At 40.4% G+C, this 23,991-nt stretch overlaps 1 protein-coding gene across 1 annotated transcript in view; it reads left to right on the top strand.

The window, feature by feature from the left end:
* Positions 1–23,991, top strand: part of OTOG (otogelin) — a 147,292-nt gene that overhangs the window by 8,440 nt on the left and 114,861 nt on the right. Inside the window, exons 9-16 of the mRNA XM_065403357.1 lie at positions 1,117–1,225; positions 4,966–5,012; positions 6,114–6,259; positions 16,242–16,374; positions 17,338–17,515; positions 19,467–19,591; positions 20,946–21,158; positions 22,182–22,347. Coding sequence (XP_065259429.1) covers positions 1,117–1,225; positions 4,966–5,012; positions 6,114–6,259; positions 16,242–16,374; positions 17,338–17,515; positions 19,467–19,591; positions 20,946–21,158; positions 22,182–22,347 — 1,117 coding nt within the window. The remainder of the gene's footprint in view (positions 1–1,116; positions 1,226–4,965; positions 5,013–6,113; positions 6,260–16,241; positions 16,375–17,337; positions 17,516–19,466; positions 19,592–20,945; positions 21,159–22,181; positions 22,348–23,991) is intronic.

The raw sequence follows: 23,991 nt of genomic DNA, 5'->3' as shown, positions 1-23,991 counted from the left end.
GTGAAACTAATGGGCACCAGGCTGGGGAGGCAAGCTGGGGATCATTCTAGGCACACACTCGCAAGGGGGACTCATCATGGCTGCTGCCTCAACAGGGGGAGTACTGGGGAAGCCCTTCTCCCAGCACTGATTGAGCCTTTCCCACTCTTGCAACCAGTAGCCAGGTGGAACCACCACAGAAGCAACAGAGCTCCACCCCCTGGCAAGAGCCAATGATTTGCTCTGGTGTTGGTTTTGGGGTTAGGCAGTTTCCTCCCTAGTTCTAGTGGCTGCTGCTCATCTCTCTGCTAGAGGCGTCTGCAGACTCAGGCAGACATCATGGCACTGGTTACACTCAAGTTACATTTTCAAGCTCTCTTTTGCAACCATGAAGGCTAGAAACATACATAGTTATGGTTTTTTAAATGAAAGCTGAGATTCTGCTGATGCTGGGAGCTGGGGTCCTAGATGTGTCCCTATTTGTATAGAGTGTATTTCTTAACTTAGCCTTGTGCACAGACGTAAATACAAAATCTTGTCCCTATTCTCCATTTGCTACTGCCAGTTATTGGATATATAACTGTCTGGAAAGGGACGGATCAAACAGAGTAGTGATGTTCCATGAATCTTAAAAGTGGTGCCCCTCAGTAATTCTCTGCTGGTATGTAAGTGTAATCATCTCTGTTATCTGCTTAGTTTCCAGTGGGCTATTGTGCTATGGGTTCTAGTACTAAAATAGTTATAATTTAAATTAGTTATTAAAGGAACAAAATACACAGCAAACAGTGAATAAAATGTATGGCCAAAGGCCAAGAGTGTCAAACAATGAGTGCTTGACATTAAGCTCCCAGATCCATAAGGCACTTAAATAAAGCAGTGTGACTTCCAAAGATACTAAACTTTAACCAGCAGCTCCCGGTGACTTCAGTGTATCTCCAACAATAAAGGGATTAAATCTAATATTTAATTAGATATAGTTTTTTTCTGCAAGATGGAAGAAACTTCAAGCTATTCTAAAAAATTTACTCCATAGGGCCATTAGTTTTATTATTAGAAGTACTAGTTAGGTAGACAAAGCTCCAGCCACCATTAATGAAGCTCATTCACATTTATTTCATGTTGGATTATTCCTTCTAGGTCTAATTTATGAAAATGAATTATGTGTCAAGCCTACAGAATGCCCATGTGATTATCATGGAAATTCCTATAGAACAGGCTCTGTGGTTCATGAGGAGTGCAATAACTGGTTAGTAACTTCCCTTTTTGTACTGCATACTTGATTAATCATTTGATCATGAGACAAAAAGCCCTTTCTTACATCCCCTATTTTTATGAAAATCAGGGCTTTGGAGCTGTGCTCTGGCTCCACTCCAGCTCCAGGCAAAAACCTGCAGCTCCACTGCTCCGGAGCTGCTCCGCGCTCCAGCTCCGGGCTCCACTCCAAAGCCCTGATGAAAATACAATCAATTTGTATATAACATATTTTGTCTGATTATGGAGGGGCAGTGAATGCACTTTTCTTTTCATTTATGAAAGGCAAATCAGAAAAATAAAGCAGATAAATGTTAACAAATTAAATAAACTTAGAAATTTTTACATAATTGTGTCTGATTTTCTGTTGGTGTAAATTGGCACAGCTCTAGGGCTTCAGTGGAGTTGTACTAATTTATACTGGGATAAAATTTAGCTCAAACCCAAATTCAGATAATCGGTGGAAACTCAAGATAAGTATCAGAGATCTTGTTTTAGACTCTAAAATAATCTTCTTCTCAGGTATCCTTGTTTAATTTCCATGGTGTTGTCAACACTTCTTTGAATCTAGAAATTCCCTAGGGACAGGCAGAATCTGAATTTGGATGGTAGATCAAATATTAGGATAGTGAAACTGCTAGGATAATATCAGAAAGAGTCTACTTATAGGATCAGATGTTAATCTTAGATGGAGAAATTTATATAATTATAGAATCCTTAAAGTTTCACAGACACTTATTCTGGGCTCACCATTCTTTACTGTGATCATTAATTCATTTCGCAGCTGCCCTCTGCATTTACCAATTGCATGACCTGTACTTGGTGATTTATTAATCAGCTACACAAGGCTGGATTTTTCAGAGCTGCTGAGTACCCATGCCTCCAAATGAAGTCAATGAAAGCTCCAGTTGCTCAACTCCCCTAAAATCCCCTATGTTCTCTTCCCTTTGTGTACTCAGGAAGCACAAATGGAGTGGAAACCATGTCTCCTGCAGGGGATTTCTAGGTACGGAGGAGTCCTCCTTGGACACTCATTGAGTATAGTTGGTTCCTTCACCTCTTTCTCCCTACAGCCTCTGGTGCAGGCTGCGCTCTGGTCATCCCCGTTTAGTGTATAGTCCCTTGGGGACTGTAGCCAGCTGGAACAAGATAAAGCAGCCCCCAGGCTACTTTAACCTGGACTCGGAGCCATAACTGGAGCCATAACTATTTTTGGTTCTCAGTTTTTCATCCTCTCCCCAGCCAAGGCTGTGTAGGGGAGGGGAACCACTCTTTGCTAAATATTCCTTTAGGCTCAGGCAGAGCCAACTCAGCTTCTGTCAGCTCCTCGTCAGGCTCCCACAACCTGTGAGGTAAGTAAGCAATGGAGCAACCCATGGACCTCGAATCTGGGTCTGTAGGACAGGAGTAGCCATGCTCCAACCCGCCACTTGGTAGCCTGCTGACAACTGCTTACCCAGGACCCATGAACTCCAGTTTGAGGCTCCTCCCCTGAGGTCCTATTGGTGGAGTGACAGAGTAGCTGATTGGCCTGCTGGTCCTACTTAAGCCAGCAGCAGGAACAGGAAGCTGTCTGAACAACTGGGATCCACCCTGTTCTGGACTGTGTGCCTTGTGCTTCCTGTTCCCCTGGCTTGACTCCTGGTGTCTGACTTGTGGTTCTGATCTCCAGTTTGTCTCCTGCTTCTGAGCTCCTGGTATCCTGACCCATCTGATACTTGACTTCTGTCTCATGACTGTGGACTCTGTCTCTGACCACTAGGTCTGGCTGCCCACTACCCCACCGTGACACAACCAGAGCTACTCCCCTTCCCCTGCAATCCAGTAGGCAGCAAGTGGGGGAACTGCTGAACAGCTGCAGCAGGGAAGGGACAGGAGCTGCTCATGAAGTTCCGGCTCATAACGGAGCTGCTTCTGGGATGCAGGGGAAGGAGTGGGAAGTCAGCTGAGGAGGCAGTGTCCCCTAGCTCCTTCCTGTAGTGACAAAGCTGATTCAGATGTTTCATTTAAATAATTGCAAGGCCTGGCTTGGGGAATGCATTTTCAGTTTATAATCAAGACCATATTTTAACATTGTGAAACTTGAGGGCCACAATTTAGAGCTTCAAGAGCCACAGATTGGACACCAATAAAATAGATCGTTCTGTGGTGTTGAGCGCAAAAATATGAGACTGCATTTTAATAAGGCTGATTAGAGAAGCTTGTTTCTGCTGTTCTGGATGCTCTGGTATGGCCGGATTTCATGGGTCCTATGGGAATTACATCTGACACACTTTGAAAGCAACAACACTAAATCAAACCATTGTCTTTTTGTGTGCGCTGTAGTCTGGAAGGTGGAAGAGTCTTAAAGACATGTCTGGTGAGCAGACAATGCAAAGTGGTGATGTATCATGAGATCTGTGCTCAGGGATCTCTTCCTTCCTTCATTCTTGTAGAGATGTAGATGTTTGAGATATGAGCCACACCACTCTTATAGTTACAGTACACCCTGAATATGCTTTTCCACAAAGAAGCGTTAAATAGACTGCATATCTTACCTTCAAGGCCAAAGGGAAGATGTTCTCTCTTTGACAAGATCAAATTGTTCTGCTGAGCAGGATAGATACAGGTTTCATTTCAATAAAATGAAAAATTGAACAGCTTTCTATTCTTTTTATAAACCTCTGCTACAGAAAATAGACACCTTCAGTCTTTGCCTTAACATTGGTTCCCCCTTATTGCTTAGTGTTATTACAGATTGCTGTCCTTAAAAATGTTGTTAGAACTTCTATTTCAATAGTACTTAAATGTGTTTGGTCATATTCTTGCATACCATAGGCCTTGCAAAGTGACTCCCTTCCCCCCCGCTTCTTCATGAGTTAAAAACGGGATGGTTCTGAACTGTAATAATAAAAATGCTATTCTGATGTGGACACTCCATAACTGCACCAACTACTGTTTTCTGTACTGAGAAAAAATTTCTAAGAGAGAGATCAATGATGCTGGATACACCGCGCACCATGATAGCAATAGCATTTAAGATGCAAGGCTTCCTATTTTATGAAGAGTGGAAGGCATGTTGCAGAACAAACAAGTATTTGATACTTTCCATTTTTTCTTCAGACTCATTACATATTCAGAAAAGTCTAACCGTATAAATATTTAAGGGGTTCTGATGCTGCAGAGAAACATCTTGTGAGTGAGTCTGAACAAAAATCTTAGAAAGTGAGACTTCCCTAAAACTCAGCCCTCTACAATACAGTCCTTTTATTAACAGAATTGTTCCATGTTGTTTTTTCTTTTACTAAGGAGAGGTGATCAAGTTCAGATTAAAAAAAAAAAAAGGAATTGACCTGAACTTCTGTATCAAGCACATCCAACAGGTTCAAATAAAGTTTGGATAAACATCCACGTTTTCAAGTGATTCGATCCAAACTAAAGCTCCCTGACCTTTTGAGGTTCATTCATCATTAGTTTTTATAATGATCACTAATGAGAGAAAAGCAAGACTAATCCTAGATTTTGTGGGCCTCTATGCAAACTAACAGATGGCACTTCTTTCAGCAACCTCCCCACTTATAATCAAGTCCAACCATTGCCCACAATATCTGGGTCTGGCCATCTTCTGCTATTGCTGTACCCCTTCATCCCACTTACTCTTTTGGTGATGTCTCCAGGGAGCAGAAAACCAGGAGGTGGAGCTGATGGACAATGTTTGAATTTTTTTTAATATGCACCTTTTGATTTTTCTTTCAGTACTTGTATTGGAGGAAAGTGGACCTGCACAAATCTTACCTGTCCAGGTATGTGTAAAGGACCTGGGGTCAGGTACCTCATAGATTCCAAAACATTATGTTAGTTTATAATAGCCAATTGTTACTTAAGGCCAAATTCTGCCCTGAGACATATTTTAACAAGATTTCCTATTGTACAACGTGTGTGTGTCTCTTTATATAACTACATATACACATACACACCTATACACACATTGTAATAGGTATTACAATGACCTTCATAACAGCCATCTTCATTTTTCTATTCAGCTAGATAATGCCCTTCACAGTACATTAGTTGAGTGTTGTTATAGGCAGAACTGGCGGCACCATCTTTAGTTTATGTTGGTCAACACTTCTCATTATAATTTAAACTGTTTGAGCTGAAATTTTTCATGCCAGATGTCTTCCTCAGATGATTTGTTTTTCCAAAAACAAGAGTAGGGAAAAATACATTGTTTTGACCACATTCTTATAGCTGTTTCATTGCCAATCACTAGCACCGCTTGCTTTGGAGAAAAGACTTGACCTTTGGCAGTGGGGGTTGTCCTGGTGTCAGGAATTAAATTTTTGTTGTTCCTGTGAAAGAAAAAAATCCCAAATCTGGCTGAGTTATAAACAGATAACCTTAACTTAATGCTGGCGTTTAACTTTTGAATGTTTGACTTTGCAACCTTAATGGGCCTTTAACACCATTTTTTTGTGTACAATAATATATAAAAAAATAAAAATAATCAAGAATCCAAATTTTACACATCCAATTATCCACCTGTCTTAGGGTTTTCTATAATGTTCACCACTGTGGTATCTAAGTCCCAACAGTTAATAGCCTGACAAATCTATAGAGCAGTGATTATCAATATTCAGAGTGTTAGTTTGCAGTGGATCCCAGGAGAATTTCTAAGATCAAGTGTTCATATTCTGACTGCTTTATGTGGGCTTGATTAATGCATTCCCTCCCTGTCACTAACACTTGAGTACAGCACATGAATAACATTGTTAATCAGTCATTAAAGTTGTTCGATCCATACCAGAGTATTTGAATCTTACAGTAATAATAGAAGTTGTAGAGTATTTACAACAAACACTTTTGCTCTGTAATAAAGGACTTTATCCTTTTTTTAATATCAGCTGAATGCTCTGTCTCAGGAGACATTAACTTCATGACATTTGATGGGCGCAAATACACTTTCCAAGCTACCTGCCAATATATTCTGGCAAAAAGCCACAGATCTGGCAAGTTTACAGTGTCTCTGCAAAATGCTCCTTGTGGACCGGTAAGGCTTAATGCTTTCTAATTATATCTTATATCTTCTATTTTCTGTTACCGGAGTCAGAAAAATGCATTCAGTATGAGGGGAAAAAATCCACAACCAACTACCTGTACAATGTAACACTTTAAAAATAAGACCGTAGCAATGATTTTCTTTAATTAATTTATGTTTAAAGGCATTTAAATAGATTTTTTTGAGGAGGATTGTAGAGAAAGCCTCATACATCTGCATCCAGAGAGAGGAAGAGCTGTGCCTTGGGATCTTGATCTAGGATCCATTAAAGTTAATCAAAAGCCTCCCATTGCCTTCAATGGACATTGGATCAGGCCCTGGGTGAGGGGAAAAAATAGAAAAGATGAGCTTACTCTGAAAAATAAACGTTGGTATCTGATTGTCCTGGAGGCTTCTGGGTGTGGTGGGCTCTTCTCTCTCTTTGGGTCTGCCGTAAGCACATAGCAAACATAACATAGCAGTCACAGAACACTATTGCCATTCTCAGTGCATTGGGTGTAGGGGCTTCTCATTTTGCTTCTTGTAACTTGTAAAGAATTTTAGCTGTAGTGCTTGGAAAGCTGCATAAAGTTTTGGGTACACCCGTCGAGAGTGTTGATGGTGGTGAACTCTCTCTAAATGTGTGTGTGTGTGTGTATGTGTGTGTATGTATGTAAAGTATAGTTGAGTCTAGGAGTTCTGCTGTCTTAGGCAAATGGGCAAACATCTGCCCATCAGTCTGCAGTCACATACAAAAGTTACGTGTCTCTTCTACATGTGTGAAGCCAGTCCTGTGTGTATGTATATCATTGTAACATTACTTGTGCTGATGAATACAGTATATTGGACAAGGTTTTTATTACCTTCATGATATCTAATACAACCCTGATTGATATAGTCAGCTGGAGCATTTAACCTTGTGTTGTGGCCTTGTTAGACCTTGCAATGTAAGCAAAGTTGGGTCAGGTCTGTACTAGTCTTCCAGGGAATACCTAGTTGCTGTGGGAAGTGGTCACAGCACACATAAAATATATTAGATAAAAACATAAATACTCTTGCTGGAAGGGTGCAACATAATGCTACTTTATTGCTTAGAATTTATGACAATAATACACAAGAACCCCAAAACAGAGAGAGAGTAAAAAGGCTGTTCCTTAAGGCAGAGAGTCACAACTCACCCCACCTTGCTTTAAGCTGGCTCCTTTCAGACTGACTCCAGTCACACACTTTACTACAGAGCCCTCTAGCCTGCAAATGGGATCATGAACCCCTTGCCGCCACCACCACACATTCTTCAAGTGATAGCTTGTAATTCCAACACAGTCCTCAATACACCACATTTCTGAGTGTCCAACTTCCTTTTTTGGATGGTTGCCTTTTCATTTACTTCAATAGGTGCTATATATGTACACCCCAGGGCAGAATTTGTCCAGTACTTAGCATCTGTTCTGAACTAATGCTCCAATATTATGTCAGGATCACAGTGCTACGGCAGTTGTCATGTTTGAGACAAGATAAAAAACGGAGCTGCTGGCCACCTGTTCTAATAGTAGAACAGGTTAAACTTTGTGTCCTGGCCAGATTCCAACTTAGGTAATTACATTCGGAGTCTGATTTTGATCTCACTTAACTAGTTTAAATCAGTAGCAACTCTACTGATGACTCTGAAGTTTATATAAACTGCACAGACTTTATTATTATTTGCTATTTGTATTCTGATAGTTCCGACAATGTGCTGGCACTGTTCAAAGACAATCATTTTCCCTGAAGAGCTTACAGTCCGCTGGAGTTACCTCTGACTGAGTGAGATCACAATCAGATCCTCTTCCCTCTATTTTCCTTTGTAATTCCATTTGCCTATAGTATTCTCCTTCGCTTTCTATTCAAAACTGATGTGCATTTCTAAATAGTCACTGTGTTTCACCCCTGAAGGGCTGCATTGATTACTTTCTGTAAATCCTGAGGTGTTGCTGACTCCAGTATTATAGTCTGAAAGAAAGCTCAATCCTCATTTTTAGTGCAATTAAAAAAAGGAGTGTAACAAAAAATAGGAACATAAACATTAAAGTTTACATACTTCTGCTTCTACAGGGTTTGTAGAATTGGCCAAACTTGAGAAAGAGGGATATATTTCAGTTGTGTCCTGTGTTGCTGGACTAATGGCTAGCAAAATGGGATCTCCTGAAGAAACACTGTCAGCAGTTCAGTTAAGCAAATTGAGGTGTGATGGCCTCCCTCTTGGCTGGCTTATCAGGTCATAAACTGCTACAGCTTGAGCTCTATAATTGGGGGGTGAAACAACTCTCATCCTCTGTGTATTGGGACAGAGAGGGAAACTCATAACACTCGCTCATCAGTGGGTTACAGAGGCTGAGGCAAGATTAGGCCAGTTTACGCTGTCTTGGCTAGAGGGAGCTGTTTCTAAAGATGTTGCCAATAGACAATGAAGGTCTTGGTTCAAGTTTCTGTTATGATAATATGCAAGATGCTCATTATGGGCCTTATTCTCCACTCCCTTTCAGCACTCCCTTGCCTCTGTGCAAAATAAACAAGAACTTGGGCCTTGCTTGCTTCGGTGGCTTTGTGCTGCTTCTGCTTTGTAATGTGACCATAATGTTGATGTGTCTGACCTTCTGGGGTAATCCTCAGACTGCATACAGCCGTGGGAGCTGTTCTCACCCTCTTCTTGACTGAAGACACAGGGGTTGTGCCTAATTTATCTCTGTGGCCTGGTGATTTCTAGGTGCCAGAATAGCCTCTTGGGGCAGTAAGCAGCCAGGTGTAAATTGGAGCAGCCATCAGGCCATTCTAGTATATGTTGGGACCCACAACCAGACCCAAGATCAGGATCACTCCCACATACTTGTGTCTTGTTCTGAGTCTAGACCAGAGGATCTGTTTCCATGAATCCAAAGTGAGTGTAAACTCTACTGCAGGTATAAGTGAGTGGAGCGTTCTGAAGATGGAGGCCACTGGAAAATCAGAACATATGTGGTGTAAATCAAGAGTACTTTCACTGAAGTTAATCCAGACACCACTGGAGTAGGGGTGTGAAGCATCCATTAATTTGCTTAAATATGTGGCCCCCGCTTGGCAGATAAACTGCTTTACACTAGGGAACATCCAGCATGTGTTTCCCTTATAAGAAATAAATCTGAATTGTAATCTAAAAGATGTGTGTTACAGAAGCTCTTATTTCTCAGTGGCCTGAGATTTTTGGTCTTTTTTTTTTTTTTTAATGACTATTACATTTTTTTCACTGATCAGTCCCATCACATTCTAGCAGATTAAAAAATGAAGAAAGAAAATACCTGAAGAGATTCCAGCCCTTTGAATCACAAAGACACTAGTCAGCTAGCGCCTTAGAGCTGGTGACATAAATAGTCAGCATGCAACAAGTGGTTTCAGAATGATGTGAAATTTTGTTTAAGCACTTTTTGGAAAGCGACTCAGGAAAGTGATCAGCACAGCTTAACCTTATCTGAGTTTCAAGTGACAACATCACTGGCTTTGTAGTTTGTATGATGAAGGATTCTGAATATAAGAATTTTTGTTAAGTGTCTAGTGAGAGAGAAAGCAGTTCATGTGAAAACACCTGCTGATAGTTGGCTGAGGCAATGTTATGAAAGAAACAATTCACTGAAACAGAGAATTATTGTCAGGTAAAATTTCTTCTATAAAATCCTTGGTGGAGATAGCAAACCTTCTGCAGAACAATGTTCGATAGTTAATAAATATTAACACATTATATGGCTACAGTTTGTTGTACGTAGAAGCTGGAAGGCATTATTTGCAAGTTTAGGGCCAAGTGTTGAGTCAATCTCTGAAAATATGCCTGAAGATTTTATAGCACAGCCATTTTCATGTGCAACATTCTGAATTTACATTCACAAATAAGAATGGCCGTACTGGGTCGGACCAATGGTCCATCTAGCCCAGTATCCTGTCTTCTGACAGTGGCCAGTGCCACTCAGAGTGAATGAACAGAACAGGCAATCATTGAGTGATCCATCCCCTCTCATCCACTTCCAGCTTCTGGCAGTCAGAGGTGAAGGACATCCAGAGCGTGCGGTTGCATTGCTGACCATCTTGGGCAATGGTGGGCAACCTGCGGCTCACGGGCCGCACGCAGTCTGTCAGGGTAATCCGCTGGTGGGCCGCGAGACAGTTTGTTTACATTGACCATCTGCAGGCACGGCCGCCTGCAGCTCCCATTGGCTGGGAACGGTGAACCGCGGCCACTGGGAGCTGCGGGGGGGCCGTGCCTGCGGAAGGTCAATGTAAACAAACTGTCTCGTGGCCTGCCAGTGGATTATCCTGACGGGCTGCAGGTTGCCCACCACTGATCTTGGGTAATAGCTATTGATGGACTTATCCTCCATGCACTTATCTAATTCTTTTTTGAACCCAGTTATACTTTTGGCCTTCACAATATCCCCTGGCAATGAGTTCTGTAGGTTGGCTGTGCATTGTATAAAGAAGTACTTCCTTTTGTTTGTTTTAAACCTGCTGCCTTTAAATTTCATTGGGTGACCCTTGGTTCTTGTGTTATGTAAAGGAGTAAATAACACAAAGTCATTAAATGACATGATCTTAACATAAAAATTATTGAATACATTTTTATTAATTCAATGACTATTATCAATAAGTCAACATCAATAATATTAATTTTAATGCTGTCACCATGACCATGCTATTGAAACACTTTGTAATCAGTGCAAACCATCTATATTGGCTTAAAAGGGGTTCCTACAAAACTGAGCCCATTCTGAACCTCTTTATAAAAGAAGTTAGATAACTCAGTCATGAAATGCATTTAACATGTTTTAATAAAAATAGAAGTTTAAAAGTAGGAAGATAGAATTCTGAAAGGCCAAGTCAGTATAATTTAAAAGGGAAAGACTGCTTTCAATGCATCCACTTTAACTATCATTTAAACATGCTTATCAGTACTGCACTAGCTGGAATATCCCATTCATTTCTTTCCACCAGTAGTTTTCTGCAGCACATTACATAGCTCTATCCTTTCAAGGAAGAATGTTTAAAACATATTGTTTTCAAATTACTCTCTTTGTTCTGTTTACAAATCATGGCCCCTGCAACGAGCTCTGTATGGATGGGCCCAGTACCCATGCAGAATTCCAGTGAAGTCACTGGGACTCCACATGGGTGCTAGGATCTAACTGCCAATTGGATTAGAAGAAGTTGATATTATGTTAGGTTACACATTTACAGCTGAACAAACAATATACAGCAAATCATTTTTGTGTTTGAAATAACTTGATAAAGTTTTTGCTATTTGTAAATTCTGGATAGGTCTCAAACAATTGGCTATGATAATTCAATACTTGATATTCGGGATTCTAGCCATGTTGGTTAGCTGATTAGTCACATAAGCAATATGGTATTGTTTCAGTTTCTTGATTGGATGAGAGTCACTCTTATAAACAAGAGGACATGAAGAAGCCAGTCAGGCTTTGAAATAACATGTACAAATACTGAACTATGTTTGGAAAATCAGCTGTTCTGTGCACAGGTATTTAATTTGCTTGTGCAGAGGCATGTTTTTGTGTGTACAAATATGAGACCAGTATATGTCTCTATCAGTAATCCAAATAGTTGGTAGATCTGAAAAAATATTTCAGCAGTTGTGTTTTTTTTAACGGCCTCTTTTAGGTAAAATATCACTGCTGGTGCTTTTTAGTGATACAGGGAAGTCCTTGAATTCAATTGGCGTTCCATATGAGTCTGTTGCAAATCTACACTTTAATGGTGCTGCATGACCCCATAAAACAAATTATGGATGTGAGTTACTGTCAGTTGCTTTTTCTAGTAACCTCTTAACATTCAGTACCCTGACTTCTGCCTTGCTATTTGTAGGAGGAAACAGTGGACACCTAGGCACTGATGTAAATATTTTAAGTTCGTTTACTGAATAATGTCTGCAATGAACATTGTCTGGATTGTATATCTAGAAAATATGAATTCCGTGTGCATTATTGTAGCGCTTGATGTGTACTTGGTGGAATAATAGTTGCAACAAACTTTGCAAATAGTTCTGTCCATTTAAATGATGTCTAGGCAAGCTTTCTTTTCTGCACTGGTTTTCAGGCACTATTTCTGATATCATTGGCTCCTTAGATTTGTTGTAATTATTTCTGTGTTTGTACAGTTCTTAGTACAATGGGGTCCTGGTTCATGACTGCAACTTTATAATCAACTTTTCAGCATCTGTTCATGTTTGGTTAATAAGCTTCTTCATGACCTAGTCAAACGAAAATGAGTCAGTTACATTACATGAAGGCAGACAGCTAAATATTGACAAAAATTATAAGTGCTGTATACAAATGCAAGAAGTCTAAATACTAAGATGGGTGAACTTGAGTGCCTGGTATTAAATGAGGATATTGATATAATAGGCATCACAGAAACTTAGTGGAACAATGATAATCAATGGGACATGGTAATGCCAGGCTACAAAATATATATGGCAGAGCAGGTTGCAATGGTGGGGAAGTGGCACTATATGTGAAAGAAAGCATAGAGTCAAGTATAGTAAAAATCTTAAATGAATCAGACAGTACCATAGAACTCTTGACGAACAACAAAATACTATGTAATATTCAGCCTACATACTCTTGATTTCATTTGCTTAGCCACAGGTATGTCTTGAATGCAACCTCTTCTTATATGGTTTTCAGTTTGTCTTTCAACCTCTCTGTGGTTTTATGGAGGTCATCAGATTTGCTTCTACATCTGCACTGAATTTCAAGTTTAATTAGGCCATGATCCGCTAGAAGTCAGCACTTAAAGTGTTATGTGTATACTCACTTTTTGCTTGCAGATTGACCCAAATCCTTTCCCTGTGCCCCGCCTGAGTAGCTGGGTTGGATGCTGGGTTTTTCCATGGAAAATGTGTAGGAAGTGTTGGTGGGACAGAATCCTTCTTACCCTAGTGATAGAGAAACTGGAGAGCTTCTCTATATCTGCCACCCTAGCTTCTGGGTTGAAGTATCCTCCACAGCCTTTGTGCTTCCCCTCTGCATGTAGTGATCTGTGGGATGATGTGGTCAGTGGTTGATCCACCAGCTGTCTCTCAAACCCCCACCCTTGTGACTGTGGGACATTTCTCTTGCCTTCCTACAGTCTCTTATAACCACTTCAAGTGAGACACTTTTATCAGCTATTGCAGCAATGCCTGCCTCACACTGAAGGTTTTTAATATATGATTTGCCAGATTTCTGTTGCATCATCATGCTTGTGCTGTATCTTCAACACTTGAAGTTTAATCAAGTTACATGAACCTAAGGCCAATGGTAAAGGTTTCAAACATCTCTCTTTGGCATTGTGTTCTGTTGTAGAAGAAGAAATGTCTATGAAAATAGATACATACATAATACATTAAGAAAAAAACGGAACAAACATGATAGACCTGGTCATGTTGGGGTCATTTGTGAGTCCTCCTACTTGCCTGCATAGGAGAGTAAGAGGATGTAGAGTCCACTTACTCTCCTGAGTGGGTTACTTGCATTGTCAGAGTTTGCACAGGGGGAGAGCAGCACCTGTGGGCTGCAACTTCCCTTCCTGTGTAGATGGTGGGGAATGGGCAAAATCTCAGCTCTGCTGGTCCCCAAACACCCCAGCCTGTTCACTGGAGCCACTGCAGAAAGTAAAATAATCTGTGCTGGCAAAAGGCGTGATACAGATAACTCCCATTCTGGAGCAAAGAAACAGCAGAAACCAAATTGTGACCCTGCTTCACAGTCTGGTTCCTGTGCTGCTCAGATATGTATTTAAAAATGTAACAAACAACTTTGTTACCACAATTCAAAGATGGAAAAGCCTTTGCAGGTCGTCTGTTCCATTTCACTTCCAGTGCAGGATTGGCCCCTACCGTACATTTTCTAGGGTTTTATCTGGTTACAAAAGTACCAATTGCTGAATTTTATTCTAACAAGTAAAGTCTGTTAGTTCTATTTGACTTATCAAGCATTTCTTTTCCCTTTCCCAGTGCTATTTCTTTGAATGGGAGGCTAAATGGGTTCAGCTACTCACAAAGACAGAGGTACTTGTCTGGAAACTCTGATAGCTATTGAATCATCTGTGTGGATAGTTGCCAGGTTATTTAGCACATGTGTCTGTAACTGTGATACATTGGAAAAATTCAATGTTCAATGAATCTTGAACTCATACTGCCTTCCACCTGTTTGGTGTGGTATCTAGTTGTAGTTCACTCTACTGTAATATAAAACATGCTGGAATATTAAGTGCTCAATACTTGATTGAGTTACCAAGTGGTTTCACTACTTGCTTTAGGTTTTTTCTTACACCATCTAGTTTCTTTATCTGGCTATGTTTCTTTGTGCAAATTTACAAAATGTGGGCCAGGTAGGTTTTGCATGTCTAGCTTGGATCATGGGAATCTTTCACATTGCAAAGGCCATTGCTAACAAGCCACAGGTGTACACTGCATGAGCATAGAACTGCCTCCTTTTGACAATTTTTATGCCAAAAGCACATATTTTGAAGTCCAAAATGAAAGGCTGCAGGTCTGGGAAAAGTTTTCTGACTATCCATGCATACTACAGCTCCAAAAGAAGCTTACTAGAAACCCTGAAAAACATGTGACCAAATCAAACATTAATTTTTAATAAAGCCCAACCTGTTACAACATTGCACAATAGAATCGTGAGAATAATATTCAGTAAATAATGTACTTGATGAATTTTGCCTCTTTTTCTGTTCACAAAGTATTCATGAGCTGCCTACAATATAGTCATATTTATTAGTTATTTGAAATTATTTGTTCAACATTTTCATTGAATAATTATTGGTCTTTCAATTTCAGAGCACTTAGTTTTCTGCAATTCAAATATTCAATTTATGAACTTTGAATGGTGTTGGTTGGTTTTACCAGGTATGGCACATGGCATGTTCCTTTTCCTAGATTAGATTTAACGCAATTCTCTGAATCAGGTTTCTGCTACAGAGTCCTGGTGATCACTTACAATGCAAAGTCTGATTATTTAGATCTTTTGGTTGCCTTTTATACCATTGATCACTGGGTGTCACTGACCTGAGTGCAAGGAACTTCCAGGGGTCCATTAGATTGTTTTAGAATGATTTTGTTCCTTCCTTTGGTGTAAGATTTAGCTAGTGTTCATAGGGAACCAATACAACTCCCAAGTATCCTCCTATATGTAGTCCTGGCTGTGTCATTCTTATCACTGTCTTAGTTCAATAAGTATGTGGTTGGATACAGTGGCACAGCAGGCATGTGTCATCAAAGTCCTGTTGCCAGTGAGTCTGCAGAGTGGTTCTGAGATGAGCTTTAACCAGCTAGATAAGAGGACTGCTTGTAACACATGGCAAATAGGGTAGGCCAGTGGATTTCAGATCTCTTGCCTGGGCAAGAATGAGCCCAAATATACTTTAAAATCATGTACACCATGAAACCTCTTTTTATATATATCATATATTACTATTGCTTTCAAAAGCATTCTAGGTTTAAAATGTTTAGAAATAACTTAGATATGGCAAAAACCCATTTCCATTTAAATGGAACGACTGACTCAAATTGTTTCTTTGCATTATAATGTGCAGAATGTAATTTTATTTACAAGCAGCAACTTTCAATGAAGTTTTTTCCGGAAATAAATGAGCCTGATCCAAAGCCTACTGAAGTTAATGTAATGTCCCATTGATTGCATAGGGCTTTGTATCAGGCCCTATAAAAAGATTTTGCTGTATTTGTTTTTATGTCTCTTACTTTTGAGCTGTATTTGTCCAATATGTTACAAGTGTATTCAAACATCTATATTTAAAATCTCAATATTAACTTTGTTTTAAATTGAACTTTGAAACCACATATTTTACAAATACATTTTTCTAAAGAGGCAAGATACAATTGAAAATTATTTACAGTTTTCCCCCTCCATACTTCTGCTTTAACATTTAACCCAACTCAAAATGTTTCTCTTACTCCTATTTGCAGAACCAAGATGGATCATGTACCAAATCAGTCAATCTGATTCTTAATCAGGATCCCAAGAGGCAAGTGACTCTGACTCATTCAGGAGATGTTTTGATATATGATCAGTACAAAATTAGCCTGCCCTATTCGGATGGTAAGGAATAATAAATACATAAGTAAATAATGCATATCAAGCAGCAAAGCAGTATTTTTAAAACCATGTATATGAATTATGTTGTTGCCATTGACACATTGCTAATTCCCCATAGGATGGCACCAATTGGTGTTTCACTAACTAACTGCAGTGGTATTTAATGCCTTGATGACAAAAATATTAATTATTAGTATTATGCCAGAAGCCTCTTACATGAAGATAAAGTAAATTGTACCATTGACAGGCCCATAGTCTATCACTCAGACTACAAGGTCCTTTAGTTCTGTCCTAAAAGCAAAATTCTCTCCAATCATCATTGTATGTCTTGACTCTGACTTTTCTCCTCTCCTTACTCAGACAGAACTCACAGCAATGTCAGTGGGAGTTCTTCTTGCTCTACTTACATAGCATAATGGTGTTGGGAGCCACCAGAGGAGTTCTGCCTTAAGTTTGGGTTTCATATTTTCTTGCCTCAACTCAGTGCATTTTTAATATATCATTGTTGGGAGAGACAAGTATATTGCATATTAAACCATAGCCCCATCCTGCAAGGATCTGTGTTGACTTCAGTGAGAGCTTAAGGACACTCGGCATCTTGCAGGATCAGGCTCTATGGGAACTGTCCAAAATGTCTATGCTTCATGCAGTACATTGCCACCATCATGATGATGCCACCTGCCTACAGCTGATTATCTGAAAAAACTGTGTTTTTAAAACTATTTGATTCTACTTACTCTTTATGAAATTGCCAGTGATCTGTTGTGTTTTTACACAACTTGAGAGAATGTATCAAACATTTAGTTTGCCTTATGAGACAGTAAAATACATCCTATCCTCTAATGATACATCACTATTGCTTTTTGGGGGGTTCAGAATATAGAAACTGTAACGGACATAAATTAGAACAAGGTTCGTAACCATTTTCTTTCAACTTATCTTTTTTCCCCTTCCCCTCCCCACCAGATTCTTTTGAAATCAGGAAGCTCTCCTCTGTATTTTTGCAAGTAAAGACCAACATTGGACTACAGATACTATATGACAGGCAGGGGCTAAGGCTCTATCTTCAAGTTGACGACCGATGGAAGGATGATACTGTGGGCCTTTGTGGAACCTTCAATGGGAACATGCAGGATGACTTTTTGTACGAATGATTACCGTCTTTTTTCATATATTTAGAGTGGTATAGAAAATATACATGCTGAAGATTCTTGGACAGATACCAAGAGTTTGACTTCATATTTCCCCCTTCCCCCCCTCAAAATGCTGGAACTGAGAAGTTGGTTTTGGTTTGCTAGAAGGGGAAACCTTTAAGACACTATAAACCGCATTGATGTTGATGTCTTTTTTAAAATGAAAATAATCATATAAAAGTACACTAGAATATAAACAAGCTCCCAGATGTTTATTTGGAGATTTGTGCTTGAAAATGTCTCCTTCCTGAAGGACTTTCTGCTTCCTTGCAAGCCTTTCCTTATCTCTTTCCAGATCCTAGTCTCCACTACCATTCTAATCTCCTTTCTCCAACAGAGTCCCCATTGTGCTGAGTCTTGCAGCCCAGCAGTAGATTTCAAAATGAATTTGCCTGTTGTTTGAGCTTCACTTTGCTGTGAATGCACTGGAACACAGTTAGAGATGCATGAGCACCACAGTGAAACATATTCAATCTGGTCCATTTTGCTCTGAAGTCTGTGTGCAGTCTTGCAGACCCAGCACAGTGAAGTGGCTTCAGGATGAAGAAACAGTCAACTAAGAAGGGAGAAAGTAAAGAGGAAAGGAGTGAAAAAGGATAAAGAGGAGTTAACAGAGCAGAAAGGGGTTGAGCCCATTTAGAGCAGGAAGGGACATTCCTCTGACCTGTCAGAAGGAAAGAAAAGATGTGTTAATTTTTAAATTAAACTGAAATCTTTTTATTAAAGCTGGTAGAAAAATGGGAACATTTTTCACACAAAAATGTCCCTAATTTCTTTGAAAAGTTCTAGAACTATTCCCCCGTGCAACTAGCTCTACTTTTTATTTTAAAGATACAAAGAATCATCATCAGGTAAAACTGCCTAGATCACACTGGGATGTGCCATAAATTTGCCAACGGTATTTACAAGATGCCAAGATATTCTTACATTCTTAAAAGTTTAATTCACAATCATCAGATGTTTGCAACACCCTTCTCAATCTCCAAACCTGCCCATGTGTAACACAGGCTGTCCAAAAGGGTGACAAATGAGTGAAATGTGACAGCTGCACCACAACTGGAAGATTACAGTGTTTAAGTATAAAACCATAATTGAGATCTAATGCCATAATTGACAAATTATAATGGTTTTTAAGAGTCTTTTCTCACTGTGTGAAGCACATGATTTGGTTATGCAACCTACATGGCAATAAAAGACCTGTGACACGGCCATGGCTGGCCCGAGTCAGCTGACTTGGGCTTACGGGGCTCTAGCTGTGGGACTAAAAGTTGCTGTGTAGGTGCTCGAGTTGGATCCTGGGCTCTGAAACCCAGCGAAGGGGGTTGGTCTCAGAACCTGGGCTCCAGCCCAAGCCCGAGTGTCACAATTTTTAGCCCAGCAGCCTGATCCGTGAGAACCTGAGTCCAGTTGAGCCAGGCTCTGAGGCTTGGTGCCGTGGGTTTTTTATTGCAGCATAGATGTACCCACAACCATCCCCAATTAACCTGTAACCAGTTACAAACCTGTTTGATTTGCTTTACACGGTGATAAAAGCTCCTTAAAAACCATTCTAATTTGTCAATTATGGCATGACATCCAGAAAAACATACAGGTATCATACAGAGGTGAGGCTCTAGTGAGAGTGGGTGTGTGCATGCCTATGGCAGTAGAGTCCTGGCCCAGACTGCCCCCTACACTGCAATTTTACAGTCCCTCAACCTGAACCCCTTGAGCCCGAGTCTGCTGACACAGGCCAGCTGTGGGTGTTTAACTGCTGTGTAGACATACCCTTCTGTTGGAGCACTGCCTGAGAGAGCAATGAAACAGGGATGCTGACCAACTTCATTGTGGGATGTGATGCAGTTGAGCAGTTATGTTGTAAATTTGTGATGTTGTCAGTGACTGACCTTTGTCTTGCAAAAGATCTCCAGTAGGAGTACCTGAAAGCACCCCGCAGCTGTTTGGAAACTCCTGGAAAACTTCATCCGCATGTGCCCCTGCGTATGACCATTCACCAATGGACCCATGTGATATCCACCTACAGGCAGGTGAGCAGTAAGGATCAATCATTATTGATTTGACACCAAAATGTTTCATCCTGCTGTATCTCTGAGCCCAAGCCACAACAGCTAAACAGCTATTTTCAGTGCACTAGTACGAGCCCCACTAGCACAAGTGTGTGGATCCAGGCTGGGAGGCTTGGTCCCAGATGCAGTATAGACATACCCATTAAGGCCCAGATCCACAAAGTTTCTTAGGTGTCTAAGTTCCAGTTTGGGGCTCCACTGTGATCCATAGAACTCCTGCTTGGCTATTGTCTAATCCTGTAGGCACCTGTGTTTCTGCCTCTGGGCATGTGCACTGCTGCCGTACTCTAGGCCGCCAGGTACCTCTCTCATACCTATGCCCCAGAGCAATTCACAAATTGCAGGAGAAGAGACATTTGTCTGCCTAACTCACGTACAGGGGCTGATCCAGTAGGTGTACTCAAGGGCTGCCTTCTGGATTGGGCCCCATTCGAAATTGTTGTGGTGGTGATGCTGACCCTATAACTTTTAGCACAGTGGTAAAAACTTTCATCTGGGAGGTGGCAAAGCCAGGGTCCAGTTCCCCATCTCCAATGACTATCTAATTGTTTATCCAAAGCAGAATAGCTTCAACAGGAGAGATTGTGGGAGCCTCACACCAGAATATCCTGTAGCTCAGTGGTTACAGCACACTCCTCAGTGGTGGGAAGCTGCTGTTCAAATCCTTTCCATGCTTCAGGCAGAAGGGGGGACCTGGGTCTCCCACCTCCCAGTTGAGTGCTCTAACCACTGGGTTAAATGTTATAAACTGGGTACCATCACCACCACCCATTTTGTGTGGTGTTAGGCAGGTACCACTACCAACTTCTCCTCCTCCTATTATTTGATGTGGAGTGAGGCAGGTGCCTAATGCATTCTCACAAGAAATGACTTGGGTGTGTAAGCTGCTTGACTCCAGGAGAGGGGTTCCCTGTGGATGATTAGCAGAAATAGGCATCTCCCTGCAGCCTGGGCTTAGTGCCTATCTCTGTGAGAGGGGCAGGGCTTAGGACACATCCCTCTTGTCGGCATATTCCATTGGCTAGTTTAGGCTTTGTGGATTGTAGTGTTATTCCTGTGTTTTTCTAGGCTCAGCATCACAATGCTGAAGTCCCTTTATGGATTCGGGCCTGACTGCTTCTCCAGTCATCAGTGCAATTTCTATTGATAGCAATGGAAGTTGCACATACAGATCTACTATAGAGTAAAATATGTTCATAAATCTCTTGCTATGGTCAGCTGCAATAAACAATACTACTTCCTCCTCTAAGACCTCTACCAAGTGTTAATAGTTTTGGAGCTAAAATATGTTTGTTTTAATGTGTTACCTTAACAGCCTCTTATGCATCAGAAGCTTGCAGCATCGTTACAAAAGAACTCTTTGCCCCTTGCCACACCTATCTGAGTCCTGTTTCCTATTTTGAGCATTGCAGAAGGGACACCTGCAAATGTGGCCAGATTTGCTTGTGCTCTGCTTTAGCCAATTACGCTCATCAATGCCGAAGACATGGAGTGATAATAGATTTTAGGTCTAGCATCCCAGACTGTGGTAAGTTGTCTTTCAGTTCATAGGTTTTATGCATGGTCGTGAGCAAACTAAATGGGATGTTGCCTATTCCATATATGGGACCAATGAATTATAGTCCATTCTTTTTATACTAGGTACTAGGTCCTTTTCTCACCAAATCAGAATAAATGCTGTCATTTATCAGAAGGTCATTTCTAATAGCTCTTTCTCTGTTTTCCCACTCACACATCATAACATATAATTCTCTTAATCTGAGAATCAAGGATGAATTTTTTTCAAAACAGGCTAGGGAAGACACATCTTCCACTATTTCTGTGTGTCTAAATCTCCTAGGCTACTTTGAATATCTCATCCCAAATGTCTGTATTGGTGCAGTTCATGGGATGGATAAATAGCTTCTGGTTCTCGCTAATCAGAGTAGGGCTCTGTGGATTTTTTAAACTAATTCATTGATGAATTAATGTGTTGATATCATAGCTAATGTAAGGTAGCAGAAATCCACATTTGAAAGATTTGAAATCCTCCAACAATTCTTCAAGAACCTGAGTCTCTTTTTTTCCATTGATATGTGGCAATTGTGGCCAATCCCTCAGTTAGTGGAACTACACTAGACTGCATGTGTTCTTGACTATTGTTTTATGGGGCATGCAAACAAAATTTCAGATTGTGTGATTCAACAGCTGTAAAGCACCAACATCTTAATCAGTTGCTTCATTGTGTTTTTGTTTAAGATATTGTGCACTGTTCAAAGCACTTATTTGAGAGCCAAGCATGTTGAGAGTTATAAAGACAAAAGGCCAAAGTCTGATCTCAGTTACACCAGTGTAAATCTGGATTAACTGCACTGACTTCATTGGATTGACACTGGATTTAAATCTGTGTAATTTATATCCCATGGTGTTATAATAGCAATTCTAATGTAACTGGGATCCAAGAAATAATGATGTTTTATCAGAAAAAGTGTTGCCCTAAAAAGACTTATGAGATTGGAGTGTACTTGAATCTCTTGCACTGTAATTAGAGAGATCTATTTCATTTGGATAGCTCTTTCATGTGAAGACACAAAGGAGTACAGTACCTGTGTATCTACCTGTGGCCAAACTTGCCAAACATTTTCTATGCCAGAGACATGCAGCGGTGATTGTGTTGAAGGTTGTGCTTGTCCTCTTGGAATGTATTTGAACAGCAAGACTGAAAGATGTGTACAGAGGTAGGTATAATTTGCAGCGTTGACAATGAGTCTAAGTACCACTTTAAATGTGTATATTTATATTTTCAAATCAAAGAGAGAGTTTAGAAACTATGAGTGCTTTGTGTATTCTGTAGAACAATATACATCTCCTCTAGATCTGGCAGGTTTTTAGTATCACACAGAATCATGTTAATCAGGAGGTTTGCAGTCCTTTGATTCTTAAACTCAGCCTACACAATTTGGTGTGCTGTTTTGAAAGGCTAATTCTTAGCAGTGCAAAAAGCTGGGATAAAGATGTTCTTTCCTTTCCAAAGACAGTTTTTATTATAGTCTCCACTGAATTTCATCATTGCTTTATCAATGAATTCCACATACAGTTCTGGTGCCTTAACATTTCACCTATCCTGCAGGAAGGGAATGCCTTATTTATGGGGCCTTTTTGTTATTCAATAGAGTTCCCCCTGCAGAGCAGACAGTCCCCTGGAAAGCTGAAATTGTAAAGCTCCAGGTTTTATAACGTCGTACTGATGATGATCAGTCTTTACGTGCTAGCTGTTTTTGAATATCGGAGAGGTAAAAAGGGTAGGGACTTTGCTAGTGCTATTGGTTTTATGTGGAAAGCACTCCTATGCTATGGTGAGGGGCATCACTATGAAACCTAGATAGACAGATAGGTAAGGAATACAGTGCTGTGCCCTGTTTTTATCTATCAGCTTTACCAAAATTGGGCATTTTCAGTCCTGAGACCACATCCACTCCTACAAACATTAGCATGAGTTCTTTTAATCTTCTAAATAAATGACTGCTGACAATACTTGGAGACACTGGGCCAGATCCTCAATTACACTGGTGTAAATTTGGAATAACTCCCTTGACTTCCAGTGAGTTACATGGGATTTACACTGGTGAAGCTGGGATCATACTGCCATATATTTCTTTCAGCATAAAAAAAACATATGGGGTAAAATCCTAGCCCTATTAAAGTCAATGGCAAAACTCCCATTGATGTCAGTAGAGTCAGGATTTCACCTATAGAATGGAATAAAATAATCCAGGTGGCTTCTGAGAACTGGTGCAACATTCACGCTTCTCTACTGTGGGACCAATAGAGAGATAGAACATTCAGAGGTTGGGGAATCAGGACCATAATAAACAAATGGAAGCCAGGAATTTACATGATTGCAGTCATAGGTTTTCACGGATCTCCGTCTGGATGCGTAGAGAGTCTTACCCTCCATGCATTCTAGTTCTTTCACCAACAAAAAGTGACCACATGGGAACCCTAGAGTCTGTCTTCTGATGGGAGTCACACAGAACTAAGGGGATTCTTAATTTCACTTAATACATTTTTAACTAATTCCTGATGAACATGGAGTTAGGAGAGGGAACATGCAGTGCAGAATGCCTCTCCCCCATGCTCCAGCTATATCTCTTTCCATACAGCCCAACTAGCTGTACAGATTTTATATGGAAGGAAAAGTGGTGGTCTCATTTGTCACTCTCATGGCATTCCCTGTGGCTGTGTTCCCACTTTTCCATGTCATAGGCTGTAGAGACTTGCTTTGCTTCTTTTTTTTTTTTTTTTTTTAAAAGAGGTAATTTAGAGTACACCTCTACCTCGATATAACGCGACCTGATATAACGCGAATTCAGATATAACGC

This window comes from Emys orbicularis, chromosome 4 (genome assembly GCF_028017835.1).
Source record: "Emys orbicularis isolate rEmyOrb1 chromosome 4, rEmyOrb1.hap1, whole genome shotgun sequence".
Taxonomy (NCBI): Eukaryota; Metazoa; Chordata; order Testudines; family Emydidae; genus Emys; species Emys orbicularis.
This window is presented reverse-complemented; position numbering and strand designations above follow the sequence as displayed.